General features: G+C 42.7%; 1 protein-coding gene across 50 annotated transcripts in view; it reads right to left on the reverse strand.

The window, feature by feature from the left end:
* Positions 1 to 15,918, reverse strand: part of LOC110489787 (uncharacterized) — a 122,285-nt gene that overhangs the window by 79,388 nt on the left and 26,979 nt on the right. For 32 of the 50 annotated variants that reach the window (XM_090199619.1, XM_090199618.1, XM_090199615.1 and 29 more), the window contains exons 2-3: positions 11,821 to 12,011; positions 9,307 to 9,363 (exon numbers count right to left, since the gene is read on the reverse strand). In XM_090199619.1, coding sequence (XP_090055745.1) covers positions 9,307 to 9,363; positions 11,821 to 12,007 — 244 coding nt within the window. In that variant the 5' untranslated portion in view covers positions 12,008 to 12,011. The remainder of the gene's footprint in view (positions 1 to 9,306; positions 9,364 to 11,820; positions 12,012 to 15,918) is intronic. The other 18 variants (XM_090199600.1, XM_090199591.1, XM_090199590.1 and 15 more) reach the window with 1 other exon arrangement.

A 15,918-nucleotide genomic window follows, 5' to 3' on the forward strand; every position in this document is an offset into this window, starting at 1 on the left:
TTGTTATGAACACACCCTTCTGTTCGTCTCCAACTGTTGGAACACATTCTAGCCTGTCCACTTTGTTCACATGTTGAAATCAAGTGGCCTACCTTATTTCTCAGAATAAGATTGAGTTGCCAACTCCTTTATATAATTGTTTTTATGCTCATTGCACATTTATAAAACACAGACTCGATAGCTACAGTCTGAGGCCCAAAATGCATGAAACACAAACTGAGCTTTCGTTTTCTAGAATCAAATGTTCATTGATACTTCTGTTTTGATAGGGGGCTGCTCGTCACGCAGTTTGAGGAGTTGAGACATAAAAAGGGAATAGGTAGAAAGGTTAACTTCTCCTCTATTACAGAAATGACTCTGTTGGACCAAACCTCAAACAGCGAGTTGAAACTGCTTGTTGTCAGAGAGGAAGAAGTGATTCATATTTGTTGCTGTGAGTGGCAGGGGCTTGGTGTGTGTGTGTGTGTGTGTGTGTGTGTGTGTGTGTGTGTAAAATGGGAAGGAGCAGAGCCACAGCAGAAGGAGCGAAGGAGTGTGTTCAAACAGTTGAAGACGAACAGAAGGGTGTGTTTATAATGATTCAACTGTTAGCTAGCAAATAGAGCCAAGTTGGCTAGACTTTAAATAGAACGATTGTCTGGCTTAACACTAGCATGTGGGCTTGTGCTTGAGAGATCGTCAACATCAAAACAACATTAAAACAAGCGAACATAAACAGTCATAAAACGAAGGAAAAAAACCCAGTCATTCTGGCGATTCAGGCACATGGAAATGTTGTAAAAAAAAAAAAACATACATTTGAATTAATCAAATGAATTCCATTTAAATAGCCCATCCTTAAAATGGATGGTTCAGACGTTTGTCTGTTAATATTAATAATATATTACACTGTATATTAAGACAGGCTATTTAAAAAAAAGCCCTGTTAAAGTGTGCCAGTTTCGGCCACCAGCAGGCTTCTGAAACAGAGGGTCATGTCTAATGTATGTTGTAACATGGCAAAAACACACAGCATCGAAACGTTACTATGGTAAGAATGGTGTTAGCGGAGCTCCACTCTTTCAACGCCTTCAGGAAAAAGAGAGTTCGGCGGACTGAATTAACATTTCACAATATCATTTGAATGGGAAATAAAAAGACAGGATTGACAAACATCGAAAAGCACAAAGCAACATTCACAGAATCAACTAGGGGTTAATTGGAGGTTAACCGGTGAAGAAAGAGGAATGCAGAGCCAGGTTGTGGAAGAATTTATTAGCACAATGTGCAGACAGATGGACAGACTACGACGGGCGGACAGTCTAGAAAACGAGCGCTGTACACAGATGTGCTATCCAGCAGAGGAGGAGGGGGAGGCTTGATATCAACCACACGAAGAGTCGTCAAAATCAAGGGGACGACTTTCTCAGAACAGCAAAGCCATAGGGGAAAAGAGGTTGGTAAACCTCGCAAATATGTTTAAGTCATCCTTAACTTTCACTTGACTTACTTTAAACTGAACTGAAACAAAAGACAAGATGAATGAGAAAGCGTGCAAACTTTCACGTCGAGTGGCATGTGTTAAAAAGTAGTGTGTTAGAGAGAAATGTGACTTTCAGAAACAGCCCAGACTTTTAGGACAGAGACAACCTGACATCGGAGATAGAAGCAGTGTGAGTTTGGTGTTAGGAGAGCAGGCTGGCAGAGCTGTCCCAGTAAGAGACAAGGTGCTGACGGGAGGAGAGCGGCTGGCAGTGGTACTGTGGGTCAAATCAAATCAAAGTTTATGTGTGTGTGTGTGTGTGTGTGTGTGTGTGTGTGTGTGTGTGTGTGTGTGTGTGTGTGTGTGTGTGTGTGGAGATGAACTTGTCAACTGAAGCATAATAAAACATCACCAAGAAAGTGAGTGACACAAGGAAGAGAGAGAGAGAAAGAGAGGGAGAGCGAGAGAATTGAAAGAGAGAGAGAGGGAGAACGAGATAATTGAAAGAGAGAGGGAGAGAATTGAACGAGAGAGATTGCTACATTGTAAATTGGGTCGAGAAACTTTGTGGAAGGGTGAGTATGTAAACTACACGTATGAATAAATAAGGAGTGTGGGTGAGTATGTAAACTACACGTATGAATACATAAGGAGTGTGGGTGAGTATGTAAACTACACGTATGAATAAATAAGGAGTGTGGGTGAGTATGTAAACTACACGTATGAATAAATAAGGAGTGTGGGTGAGTATGTAAACTACACGTATGAATAAATAAGGAGTGTGGGTGAGTATGTAAACTACACGTATGAATAAATAAGGAGTGTGGGTGAGTATGTAAACTACACGTATGAATAAATAAGGAGTGTGGGTGAGTATGTAAACTACACGTATGAATAAATAAGGAGTGTGGGTGAGTATGTAAACTACACGTATGAATAAATAAGGAGTGTGGGTGAGTATGTAAACTACACGCATGAATAAATAAGGAGTGTGGGTGAGTATGTAAACTACACGTATGAATAAATAAGAAGTGTGGGTGCGTTGAAGAGTAATCCTGGCGTGCCCATGTGTGTGCAATATATTACAATTACTAGTAGTATGCATCACTGCCTGGAACAATATGTAAAAAAGCCCAAGGGGCCATATGGGATATGAGAAGAGGACAGGGTGACAGACAGGCGTGTTTGTGACGGTACTCCGTCATCATGACCAGCCATATTAACAGTACTCTCACCTATAACACTCGTCTAGGGCCCTAGAAAATGTGCGATGTGGGAGGACGTGGACAGAATCACGGAATCCAGCTGTTAAAGCGGAATTCAACAATATTCTACAATGTCTTGGACTTAATAGGGGATCGACTAAATGTACTGAAAATGTATTCATTTGCTCAAGTTCATCATGACACGAACAGAATGCATCAGTGATTCGTATATTTCCTGCAACTTTCTGCGGAGGCAACGAAAACTCCTCGTCTGTGGATGAGCGGTGCGTGTGGCTACCACTTTGTGTGGCCTTAGCGATGATGCTAATGAAAACCTTCTGGTAGATGGAAAGACTCCCAACACCCTTCTCGTTGAAATGTTAACTACAAAGTAGACTGTGCTTGCCTGGCAGAATGATATCATGATTATTTGCATCATTCAAGTGTTTTTTGTTTTGACTGCTAAACAACAGCCTGTTGCTAGTTGCACACTAGAATTAAAGGGGTAATTACACCCAAAAATCGAGATTTCTAAATTTGCCCAGACCTCAAAAGTGGTCTCCTGATGTGGTTTAAACATTCTTGTTAAAACATGGACTTAAAACATCCAATTCAGTTGTTTTTCTATTTAAAAAAGTGTGATTTGAAATCGAAAACATGAAAGAAAGAAAAATAGGGGGAAATGGAAACCTGGAAAAACAAAATGGAGAAAAATCAGACAACAAACAAAAAATGTATAGGACCCTACTCATACTCTGGTTGGAGTGTAGAGTATTTCAAAGCATCTGTGTGTGTGTGTGTGTGTGTTCATTGTGTGTATGAGTCTGTACCTGCATAGCTACTGTGTGCTTGTGTGCTTGATAATCTGTGTAGGTGAAGGCTTATTTCTGCTCATTTAGTCCTCTAGGCTCAGAGTAGGAGAGAGAGTAGACTTGTGCTGGCGGCAGTGGAGAACCCTAACCCCCATATTCTGATGGAAGGCTGGCGAGAGTCAGGAGAGGCTCCACAATGTTTCCTACAGAGGTCTCCAGGCTGATGGGCATTGCGGTGGTGGTGGTGTGGTTGTTATAGGGGGGGGGGGGGGGGGGGGGGGGTACTGAGGTGGGAGAGGAGAGGTGTAGAGAAGCAGAAGCACTGGTGACACTCAGGCGGTGGCTTGTTCTAGTCCTCTGAAGCTTGGGTTGGGGAAGGACAAGAGAGAGGAGAGTTGAGGGAAGAGAGGAAGAAAAAGAGGATGACAGAAGAGAGAGAGAGAGAGAGAGAGAGAGAGAGAGACTCAGACAGAGATGAATGGTAGATAGGAGGTAGAGTGAGATGGAGAGATGATCCAAGAGAAAGGGAAGGAGGGTATGAATAGGAGTGGGGGGACATGGTGGGTGAGAGGGGAGATAGGGAAGAGAGGAAGAAAAAGAGGATGAGAGAAGAGAGAGACACTCAGACAGAGAGATGAATGGTAGATAGGAGAGATAAGAGTATGAATAGGAGTTGGGGGACATGGTGGGTGAGAGGGGAGATAGGGAAGAGAGGAAGAAAAAGAGGATGAGAGAAGAGAGAGACACTCAGACAGAGAGATGAATGGTAGATAGGAGAGATAAGAGTATGAATAGGAGTTGGGGGACATGGTGGGTGAGAGGGGAGATAGGGAAGAGAGGAAGAAAAAGAGGATGAGAGAAGAGAGAGAGAGACACTCAGACAGAGAGATGAATGGTAGATAGGAGAGATAAGAGTATGAATAGGAGTGGGGGGACATGGTGGGTGAGAGGGGAGATAGGGAAGAGAGGAAGAAAAAGAGGATGAGAGAAGAGAGAGACACTCAGACAGAGAGATGAATGGTAGATAGGAGAGATAAGAGTATGAATAGGAGTGGGGGGACATGGTGGGTGAGAGGGGCGATAGGGAAGAGAACAACAGTGCTGGTTAGTAAAAGTGATCACAACAGAACCAGTTCTGCCTACTCCAAGCATTTGCCCATGCAGTGGCATACCTACATGCATCGCAGCCAGTTGCATCATGCAGCACAAACACAAACACACACACTCATTCTCATGGCTCCCAAATGTTGCCCACCGTCTCTGCATTTACCTTACGTCTCAATTCTCTGATCTAGTTACTACTTATACCTCCTGCCTCTACTCTACTCTACTCTACTCTACAAAAGGTTACTTTTGATAATGATAAATGGAATCAATGTACCCAGAAAAGACTAGATGCTACGTGCAAGTAGCCTAGCACAATTGCATCACCAGTAGGTGCTATTATATATATAAAAAACACATCTTAATCTCCTACTATCAATGGGTAGACGTTATTTCATATAAACATGTCTTAATCTCCTACTATCAATGGGTAGACGTTATTTCATATAAACATGTCTTAATCTCCTACTATCAATGGGTAGACGTTATTTCATATAAACATGTCTTAATCTCCTACTATCAATGGGTAGACGTTATTTCATATAAACATGTCTTAATCTCCTACTATCAATGGGTAGACGTTATTTCATATAAACATGTCTTAATCTCCTACTATCAATGGGTAGACGTTATTTCATATAAACATGTCTTAATCTCCTACTATCAATGGGTAGACGTTATTTCATATAAACATGTCTTAATCTCCTACTATCAATGGGTAGACGTTATTTCATATAAACATGTCTTAATCTCCTACTATCAATGGGTAGACGTTATTTCATATAAACATGTCTTAATCTCCTACTATCAATGGGTAGACGTTATTTCATATAAACATGTCTTAATCTCCTACTATCAATGGGTAGATGTTATTTCATATAAACATGTCTTAATCTCCTACTATCAATGGGTAGACGTTATTTCATATAAACATGTCTTAATCTCCTACTATCAATGGGTAGACGTTATTTCATATAAACATGTCTTAATCTCCTACTATCAATGGGTAGACGTTATTTCATATAAACATGTCTTAATCTCCTACTATCAATGGGTAGACGTTATTTCATATAAACATGTCTTAATCTCCTACTATCAATGGGTAGACGTTATTTCATATAAACATGTCTTAATCTCCTACTATCAATGGGTAGATGTTATTTCATATAAACATGTCTTAATCTCCTACTATCAATGGGTAGACGTTATTTCATATAAACATGTCTTAATCTCCTACTATCAATGGGTAGACGTTATTTCATATAAACATGTCTTAATCTCCTACTATCAATGGGTAGATGTTATTTCATATAAACATGTCTTAATCTCCTACTATCAATGGGTAGACGTTATTTCATATAAACATGTCTTAATCTCCTACTATCAATGGGTAGACGTTATTTCATATAAACATGTCTTAATCTCCTACTATCAATGGGTAGACATTATTTCATTTAGACATATCTTCTATTTACGCAACATCGCTATGATATAGCTGATGACATCCTCTTGTGTCCTACAGTGGATTTGAGGCAAATCAAGAGTCAGACAGGATTAAGTGAATACAGGCTCCAAGTCTGGAGCCTGGTCTGGAAGTCCAGAATACATCCTCCCTGAGAGCACCCCTGTCCCACAGCATATCCCTGCCACACACACATACTGCCCCCACACACTCAGACACAGTTTGTAACCGCAGTGACTGAGGCTGACCGAGGCATGCAAACAGATCGGGGGACAGAGACAGACAGACGGACAGAGGTCATGCCAACCCAGACGACCGCCCGCAGTCCTGCTCCCCAGTAACACCCTCCCATCGACCCACGGTCAGATGGGCAAGGCAGGCGGGCACTATGACATGCTGGGCACAGCCACACTGCCAACGGGCACAAGCTCTCTAGTCTTATTCAACTCAACCTGGGCTGAAGGGAGAGAGAGTCGGACTGTACTTGTGTGGTAAGTATGTGTTGGTGTAACAGAGCATGGGTGCATCACACTAACTATTTCCTCCATGCAATTTCAACCTCATCAAGGTCATGCACAGTATTTCAAGAAAGGGTCATGTGGTGGATTGGAATTGTCAGAATGGCAAAGGAATGAGACTGAGCAAATGGAAGCAAAGAAAGAAAAGGAGTGCACAAAGCACACACACGCGCACACACACACACACACACACACACAGACACACACAGACACACATGAAGTGGAATTCCCCTTGCTGAATTGTATTGAAATATATGCAGACGTCCTACGGCACACGTTTGTCTGTTAGTGGGTAATTAAAAGTGCCGTTCAATAGGAGATGGCATAACGGCAGAGCAGAGTTCATTTCATCCCTCCAGTGCTGCAGTTAGTTAATTACCTCAGAGGCGACAGGCAATAATGAAGCTTCCGTCAGATAGGCAGAACACTCTGATAAAGACTGCTCAGCTAGTCACAGAACACCTCCTTTTAGATGGAAGGACGAGAGTAGACAGCACTTCAGCGCTTGAGAAACTGAAGTGATCCACGGCAGCACTTGAGAGTGTTCACAGAACATGAGTGTTCACAGAAACACCTTCTTTCTTGTCCCTTCAAGGTTCTTATGCACAATTCAGGAGATTCTGTAACTTCTATAGAGTTCCTGTGAACAGTAGTGATGGCTATTCAGCCTCTCGGATACAGGTGAGAGAGAAGAGCAAGGTAAAGATGAACCTCGCTATAAATAGGAAATTAAAGACAGAATAACGGCCTTGTACTTTTACAGTGTGTGACACGATGCCTCAAAAAGGTCCAACCAATATATAACTAACCTTACACATCCTGGACTACCAATATATAACTAACCTTACACATCCTGTACAACCAATATATAACTACCAATATATAACTAACCTTACACATCCTGGACTACCAATATATAACTAACCTTACACATCCTGTACAACCAATATATAACTACCAATATATAACTAACCTTACACATCCTGGACTACCAATATATAACTAACCTTACACATCCTGTACAACCAATATATAACTACCAATATATAACTAACCTTACACATCCTGGACTACCAATATATAACTACCAATATATAACTAACCTTACACATCCTGTACAACCAATATATAACTACCAATATATAACTAACCTTACACATCCTGGACTACCAATATATAACTAACCTTACACATCCTGGACTACAAATATATAACTAACCTTACACATCCCGGACTACCAATATATAACTAGCCTTACACATCCTGGACTACCAATATATAACTAACCTTACACATCCTGGACTACAAATATATAACTAACCTTACACATCCTGGACTACCAATATATAACTAACCTTACACATCCTGGACTACCATTATATAACTAACCTTACACATCCTGGACTACCAATATATAACTAACCTTACACATCCTGGACTACAAATATATAACTAACCTTACACATCCTGGACTACCAATATATAACTAACCTTACACATCCTGGACTACCATTATATAACTAACCTTACACATCCTGGACTACCAATATATAACTAACCTTACACATCCTGTACTACAAATATATAACTAACCTTACACATCCTGGACTACCAATATATAACTACAAATATATAACTAACCTTACACATCCTGTACTACAAATATATAACTAACCTTACACATCCTGGACTACCAGTATATAACTAACCTTATACATCATGGACTACCAATATATAACTAACCTTACACATCATGGACTACCAATATATAACCACCAATATATAACTAACCTTACACATCCTGGACTACCAATATATAACTAACCTTACACATCCTGTACTACCAATATATAACTAACCTTACACATCCTGTACTACAAATATATAACTAACCTTACACATCCTGTACTACCAATATATAACTACCAATATATAACTAACCTTACACATCCTGCACTACAATTATATAACTAACCTTACACATCCTGGACTACCAATATATAACTACCAATATATAATATAACTAACCTTACACATCCTGTACTACCAATATATAACTAACCTTACACATCCTGGACTACCAATATATAACTAACCTTACACATCCTGTACTACCAATATATAACTAACCTTACACATCCTGGACTACCATTATATAACTAACCTTACACATCCTGGACTACCAATATATAACTAACCTTACACATCCCGTACTACCAATATATAACTAACCTTACACATCCTGGACTACCAATATATAACTAACCTTACACATCCTGTACTACCAATATATAACTAACCTTACACATCCTGGACTACCAATATATAACTAGCCTTACACATCCCGGACTACCAATATATAACTAACCTTACACATCCTGGACTACCATTATATAACTAACCTTACACATCCTGTACTACCAATATATAACTAACCTTACACATCCTGTACAACCAATATATAACTAACCTTACACATCCTCAACTACCACTATATAACAAACCTTACACATCCTGCCCTGAAATTCCTTGGTTGACTATACAAGTAAGAATGGAGCCAACCCAACCACACACAGTCAAAACACTCAAAAAGAGAAATAACTCAAGCAAATGACGAGGACACAGGAAGTAGGAAGTAAAGGACCAGAAAGAGGCGTGATGAACGAAGGTGCATGAGAATGATCAGGTGGTACGTTCAGAGTGGCCGGGGACATAGTGGAAAATTCTGGGAATCAACTCTTACCAGGTTTTTGTGCCCCTTGGGCGTCCTGCTCGCCATTCTCCAACACAGAGTCGGCATCTGCTCACACACACACACACACACACACACACACCAACAACAACAACAACAAGGCGTGTTGGTGCGTCAGCTGGAACCAACACTTAATTTCTGCCTAAGGTACTTCTGAAGTTGACCATCATGGAAAACTGCCCACACACAGTCTGCAACTCTGGACAGACTGTCTGGACAAGAGACGTGGCCTACAGCTGAGTCACAGTCTGCTGGACCCACACACAAACACTCCACTAAAATCAGGCCGCAGCCGCTGGAGTGACACACCGTCAGACCCAAAATGGCAGGGCTTGTCCAGCGCTGTCTGGCTTCATCAGTCTCTTATCTGGAGCTGCTTACATAAGGCCATGTAACGTCGCACACACGCTTCTTCTCACTTTTAGGATTGTAGTTTGCCTACACCGTTGGGCCTAGTTACGTGCCTAATTATGGAAGCCCTTCCCAGAAACCATGGAGGTCTGAATTAAAGTGAGATTAGACGTTGGCAGCTATCCGCACATTCAATACCATGGATTAAAGGTGGTATCGGTTGGGTGTAGATGGTGAAGCCCATACGCTAAGGACTAATCCTGGGTTTCATTTCATTAGAACATGCATGATCTGCTCATACAGCATGTGAAACTCTAAGACGCCTGGCTGCATGCGCTCCAGTACGGCCACCTATTGTTCGTTTAACCTTCATTCATCCGGGTTAGTCTCATTGAGATCAAATAGGTTTTTCAAGGGATACCTGATCCAACCAAGACAACAGCAGCGGGGAAAACGTTTCAGACAAATATCAGACATAACAATTTACAGACTTGGACACACCATAATCAAATTATAGACAGACACACACATACAGTACAATTACAGAAACATACATGGGTAATAGATATACACCCATGTTAGTGTGTGGCGTGGGGATAATGTGAAAGAAGATTTGTAGAGCTCTCTTTCTTTCTTTCTCTCGCTCATCTCTCCCAGGAAGGTAGAATAGATGGAAGGACGTAATTGATGGAGATGGGAACAATAAAAGCCAAGCACATTACCCTGAGAGAAGTGTGAGTCTTACACATCCCCCTGCATTACTCTAAGAGAAGAGTGAGTCTTTCACATCACCCTGCATTACCCAGAGAGAAGAGTGAGTCTTACACATCACCCTGCACTGCCCTGAGTCTTACACATCACCCTGCATTACCCTGAGAGAAGAGTGAGTCTTACATCACCCTGCATTACCCAGCGAGAAGAGTGAGTCTTACACATCCCCCTGCATTACTCTAAGAGAAGAGTGAGTCTTACACATCACCCTGCATTACTCTAAGAGAAGAGCGAGTCTTACACATCACCCTGCACTGCCCTGAGTCTTACACATCCCCCTGCATTACCCTGAGAGAAGTGTGAGTCTTACACATCCCCCTGCATTACTCTAAGAGAAGAGTGAGTCTTACACATCACCCTGCACTGCCCTAAGTCTTACACATCACCCTGCATTACCCTGAGAGAAGAGTGAGTCTTACACATCACCCTGCATTACCCTGAGAGAAAAGTGAGTCTTACACATCACCCTGCATTACACAGAGAGAAGAGTGAGTCTTACACATCACCCTGCCTTGCCCTGAGAGAAGAGTGAGTCTTACACATCACCCTGCATTGCTCTGAGAGAGTCTTACACATCACCCTGCACTGCCCTGAGTCTTACACATCACCCTGCATTACCCTGAGAGAAGAGTAAGTCTTACACATCACCCTGCATTACCCAGAGAGAAGAGTGAGTCTTACACATCACCCTGCATTACCCTGAGAGAAGAGTGAGTCTTACACATCACCCTGCATTGCCCTGAGAGAAGAGTGAGTCTTACACATCACCCTGCATTGCTCTGAGAGAGTCTTACACATCACCCTGCACTGCCCTGAGTCTTACACATCACCCTGCATTGCCCTGAGAGAAGAGTGAGTCTTACACATCACCCTGCATTGCTCTGAGAGAGTCTTACACATCACCCTGCACTGCCCTGAGTCTTACACATCACCCTGCATTACCCTGAGAGAAGAGTGAGTCTTACACATCACCCTGCATTACCCAGAGAGAAGAGTGAGTCTTACACATCACCCCGCATTACCCTGAGAGAAGAGTGAGTCTTACACATCACCCTGCATTGCTCTGAGAGAGTCTTACACATCACCCTGCATTGCCCTGAGAGAGTCTTACACATCCCTTCACTAAGCACTGCCCCCTGGTTAGGATGGATGTACAGTGATAAGCCCAGCGGTGCATCAGTCTGAGGTTATCCACTGTAGGTTAATAAGTGTACATATGGCAGGTGTTCATTCATATTCCCATTGTCATCGATCAATTGATCAACCAACCCCTTATGCTCACCTTCACTTATGACCTATGATTGTGTTCGTGGCTGAACTCAATGACCTCCCTCCTTCCCGTTCCCCTCATCCCCCTAACCCCGTCCCCTCCAGTCAGCTCACCTGCCCTGTTCCCGTCATTGTCCAGCAGGGGGATGTAGTCCGTCTTGCCCACAGTCTCGCCCACCTGGTCGTCAAAGGCCTCGGCCTCCAGCTGGGCCACAAAGTCCCTCTCCACCAGGTCCTCCGGGCCAGCCTGGGGCACACTGTCCATCAGAGCATCGCTCAGGCTCAGGTCCAGCTCTGCCATGGTTCTGAGGGGGGAGACAGAGACAAGCAGTGGTGTAAGGTTAGAATTCAAATGGGATCCAGGAAGGACAGTTTAGGATGGATGAAACATTTGACAAATGCCAAAATATATACCGCAGGGGAAACACACACACAGATTACACATACAGTTTGAGGTAATAAAATAGTTACAATAGTTATAATTTCTTACATCAGTGTGTTACATTTTAACTGTACCAACAAGTCATGTTTGATACTTAGAAGATGCATCATTCATGAATTCTCCCAACCAGAATCAGACAGAGCCAGCAAGCAGGCCTCCTGAGGTTCCAGCTGTCTCTCTATCTAACCTGCCAGTAATGTAATGTCCTTCTGGGCCACAAGGCCTCTCTGCTAGGCCCACACAAACCCAATAATCTGGGACATCCACGGATGTTCCCAATAAGAGAACAGCACACTCTAGGCTGCTGTAGCACTAGGGCAAGTACACATACATACAGACAGAGAGAGAGAGAGAGAGAGAGAGAGAGAGAGAGAGAGAGAGACACTCAGGGGAAAGGCCGGCTGCTGATCAGGTTTGAGAGAAAGACCCAGCTCTAGGGTCATCTGACCACGGAAGCTGCGAGAATCTGCAGAGTCATATGGTGTCATCTTTCACCAACGTCAAAGGGAGGGGTAATGACAGGTTATAATCCTGATCAGTCCCCCGGTCCCCTATCCCTCTCTAACGCCCTCTCTCTCTCTCTTGCTTTCGCGCTCTCTTTCTCCATTTTCATTTGCTAAGCCTTACCATTCCCTCGGTCATTCCTCCTCTCCGTTCCGTTCCCCTCCCTCGCTCTCCTATAATCTCTCCTCCATTCTTCCCTTTTTACTCCAACCCCTCCTCCCTCTGCCTTCCTCAATCAGGGAGATTAGAATAGCATGTGCCAATGGTGTATCAGAGAGAGGGATTAGGGTTAGAGCAGAGCAGCACACGCTCCAGCAAAACCTCCCTCCCTCCCAGCCATAACACACATCCTGGGCAGTGAGGGCATCTAACCTGGCCTGCACCACTCTCCATCTCTCTTCATCCCTCTCTTTTAAATCCTTCTTTGCTCTCTGCATCTTTCCTTCTCTGCACACTTTCAAATTGTGGACGTACATAAAAAAAAGAGTTGAAGTGACCAGCCAGTGCACTTGTACAGTGTGAAGTGACAGAGCTCATTGTAGAGCTACTATCTGTATGGTGGGGCCCTCTCACTCTCTCTGTCTCTCTCTCTTTTCACAGAGCTGTCTGTGTGTATATACAGCATAACACGTCAGGAGCTCCATCTACTGGACAGTCTGGGTGGTGACAATGCCTATAGGCTTCCGAAATGCTTCGTTTCGGCTGGTGCCTCCCTTAAAAGCGGCAATAGTACTGTTTGTCCATCCTGAGATGCCGTAGCCAGTATACACTTCCTCAAAATAGTCCAAATTAATTTAAGAAATCTGTCATTCATTTTTGATGTTTTTGCTGAGTAGATCTTAGTCGTGCAACTTTAAATCTAACTAAATTGTTTGGGGCAGTATTTCTCAAGTTAAATAATGTGCATGAAAACGAGTCATCTATCGTTGAATGACAACAAACATTTCATTGATGAATCCTTATTGTTGACCAATGAAGGGGCTTAGACCTTGGCTCCAAACTTCAGCTTGCCTCCCGAAGAAAACATGTGTGCACGACCAGCCAAAAAACCTTCCCGAAGACCAAAAAGAAGAAAAAAACTGCTCGAAATTCCATCATAATATATGCAAACTGTTTCGGATGGGAAGCGTGCAGACGCTTTAACACATTATAGGTATAACCTTTTCCGTGACATTTCATTTGATAGCCCAGTCAATGGTATAACGTCGAGTCAATGGCAGATTGCTATAGTGGTTTTAAAGTGTGACTTTACAGTGTCTGGTTTTACATATGGGCAATTCCACGGTAACGGAATTACGCTTAGACTCAGATGTTTCACTGTAAAATGTATTCCAAACAAAAGCCATTGTTTTCAAAGTTTAACAAACCATACAACTCTATGCACAAGGACTACTTTGAACAGTGCAGACGCAAAGTTTGGTAACAGAATGATGGCATCAACAGCACAAACCGTCATTCTGTGACCAAACTTTTGAGTGTGCACTCTTCTTTAAGTAAATGTGTTTTTGTCAAATTCTCTGTGTAAATTGTTAAAAGTAGTCCTTGTGGGGGCCTCCCGAGCGGCGCAGCGGTCTAAGGCATTGCATTGTTGCAGCGTCACTACAGCCTGGGGTTCGGTTTGGCCATGACCGGGAGTCTCATATGGCCGTGCACAATTCACCCAGCGTCGTCCGGATTAGGGGAGGGTTTGGCTGCAAGGGCTTTACTTTGCTCATCGTGCTCTAGCGACTCCTTGTGGCAGGCCGGGCGCCTGCAGGCTGACAAAGTCATCAGTTGAACGGTGTTTCCTCCGACACATTGGTGCAGCCAGCTTCCGTGTTAAGCGAGTGTGTGTCGAGAAGCGTGTTTTGGCGGGTCGTGTTTCGGAGGACACATGACTCGACCTTCGCCTATCCCGAGCCTGTTGGGGAGTTGCAGCGATGAGACAAGATTGTAAAAGCGAAATTGGGGAGAAAAAGGGGGTACATTTTCATTTTTTAAATTTATTTTAAAAGTAGTAGTCCTTGGACTTAGACTTGGTTTGTTCAACTTTGAAATCAATGGATTTTGTTTGGCATACATTTTAAAGTGACACAATCTGAGTGTTAGTGTTATACCGTTACTGTGGAATTGCCCATATGTGTTGTACTGTATGAAGTGAAAACTATATTTCCCTATGGGGTTATGAAGACCAACTCAGACCTGAACATTCATAATACAGAGTTTAAGACTCAAACAGTCTACATGGGGGTTTCCTGTAAGCAGCAGTAGTATACAGGCAATTCCACGGCAACAGAGTGATGCCGAGACTCCAATTTTTCACTTTAAAATGCGAGCCAAACAAAAACCAATGATTGTATAGTAAAAAAACAACATATGTACAAGGACGACTTTTACCAATTTCCACTGAACATTTTACCTGAAGAACAGTGCAGATGCAAAGTTAGATATTTTTTTATTTCACCTGGCAAGTCAGGTAAGAACAAATTCTTATTTACAAGAAATGTTGTTGAAACTGAACTGGCTAAATTGCTAGAGCTCTAAGAAAACAACCCAAAGGTTACTGCTGCATTTTTGGCTCAGATTCTACCATTAACCTCTTGAATACAATTTGGTGTGGCCACTCGGACACCATATTGTTTCAACAAAGGAAGGAAACCAAAGGAAAGCCAGGCTTTCTATTGTGCGGTCTGACCAACAAATGGCCCACGGGACGTCTAGTACTCTGGCTGATGGGGCAGTGTGTGTGTGTGTGTGTGTGTCCGCTGGATGACATAAGGCCATAGAGAAGGTTCATCCTCTCTATTCTGCTGCAACAGATCAATATTGTAGCCGACAGCAAACGTAGGTGAATCAAAGTTATTTTTAATTGCATATTTAAATTGTCGCTGCATGTCTAATAAATCACTGTGTGTGTTTATTTCACGAAAATAACAAAAAATATATTTTTGGTATCATTTATTTTCCTGAGCCTCCTTTTGCCATTGAAATGCTCAGTCTGATCGTGTGGGTGTGTTGATATGAATGTAAATATATTTACATACACAGCCCTGATCGGCGGATAAGATCGTATAGACCCCACATGTTAAACTCCAGACCTTGAAGCAAGTGCCACTCCTTTAAAAAAAAAAAATCCCTCTAATCAGGGACTGGTTTAGACCTGGGACACCAGGTGGGTGCAATTAATGATCAGGTAGAACAGAAAACCAGCGGGCTCCAGACCTCGTAGGGTCAGAGTTGAATACCCCTGGTCTAGACTCTAGAGAGCCTACCCGGCTAACCCCTTC

Source organism: Oncorhynchus mykiss, chromosome 15 (genome assembly GCF_057628025.1).
Source record: "Oncorhynchus mykiss isolate SJ-2025 chromosome 15, ASM5762802v1, whole genome shotgun sequence".
Lineage (NCBI taxonomy): Eukaryota > Metazoa > Chordata > Actinopteri > Salmoniformes > Salmonidae > Oncorhynchus > Oncorhynchus mykiss.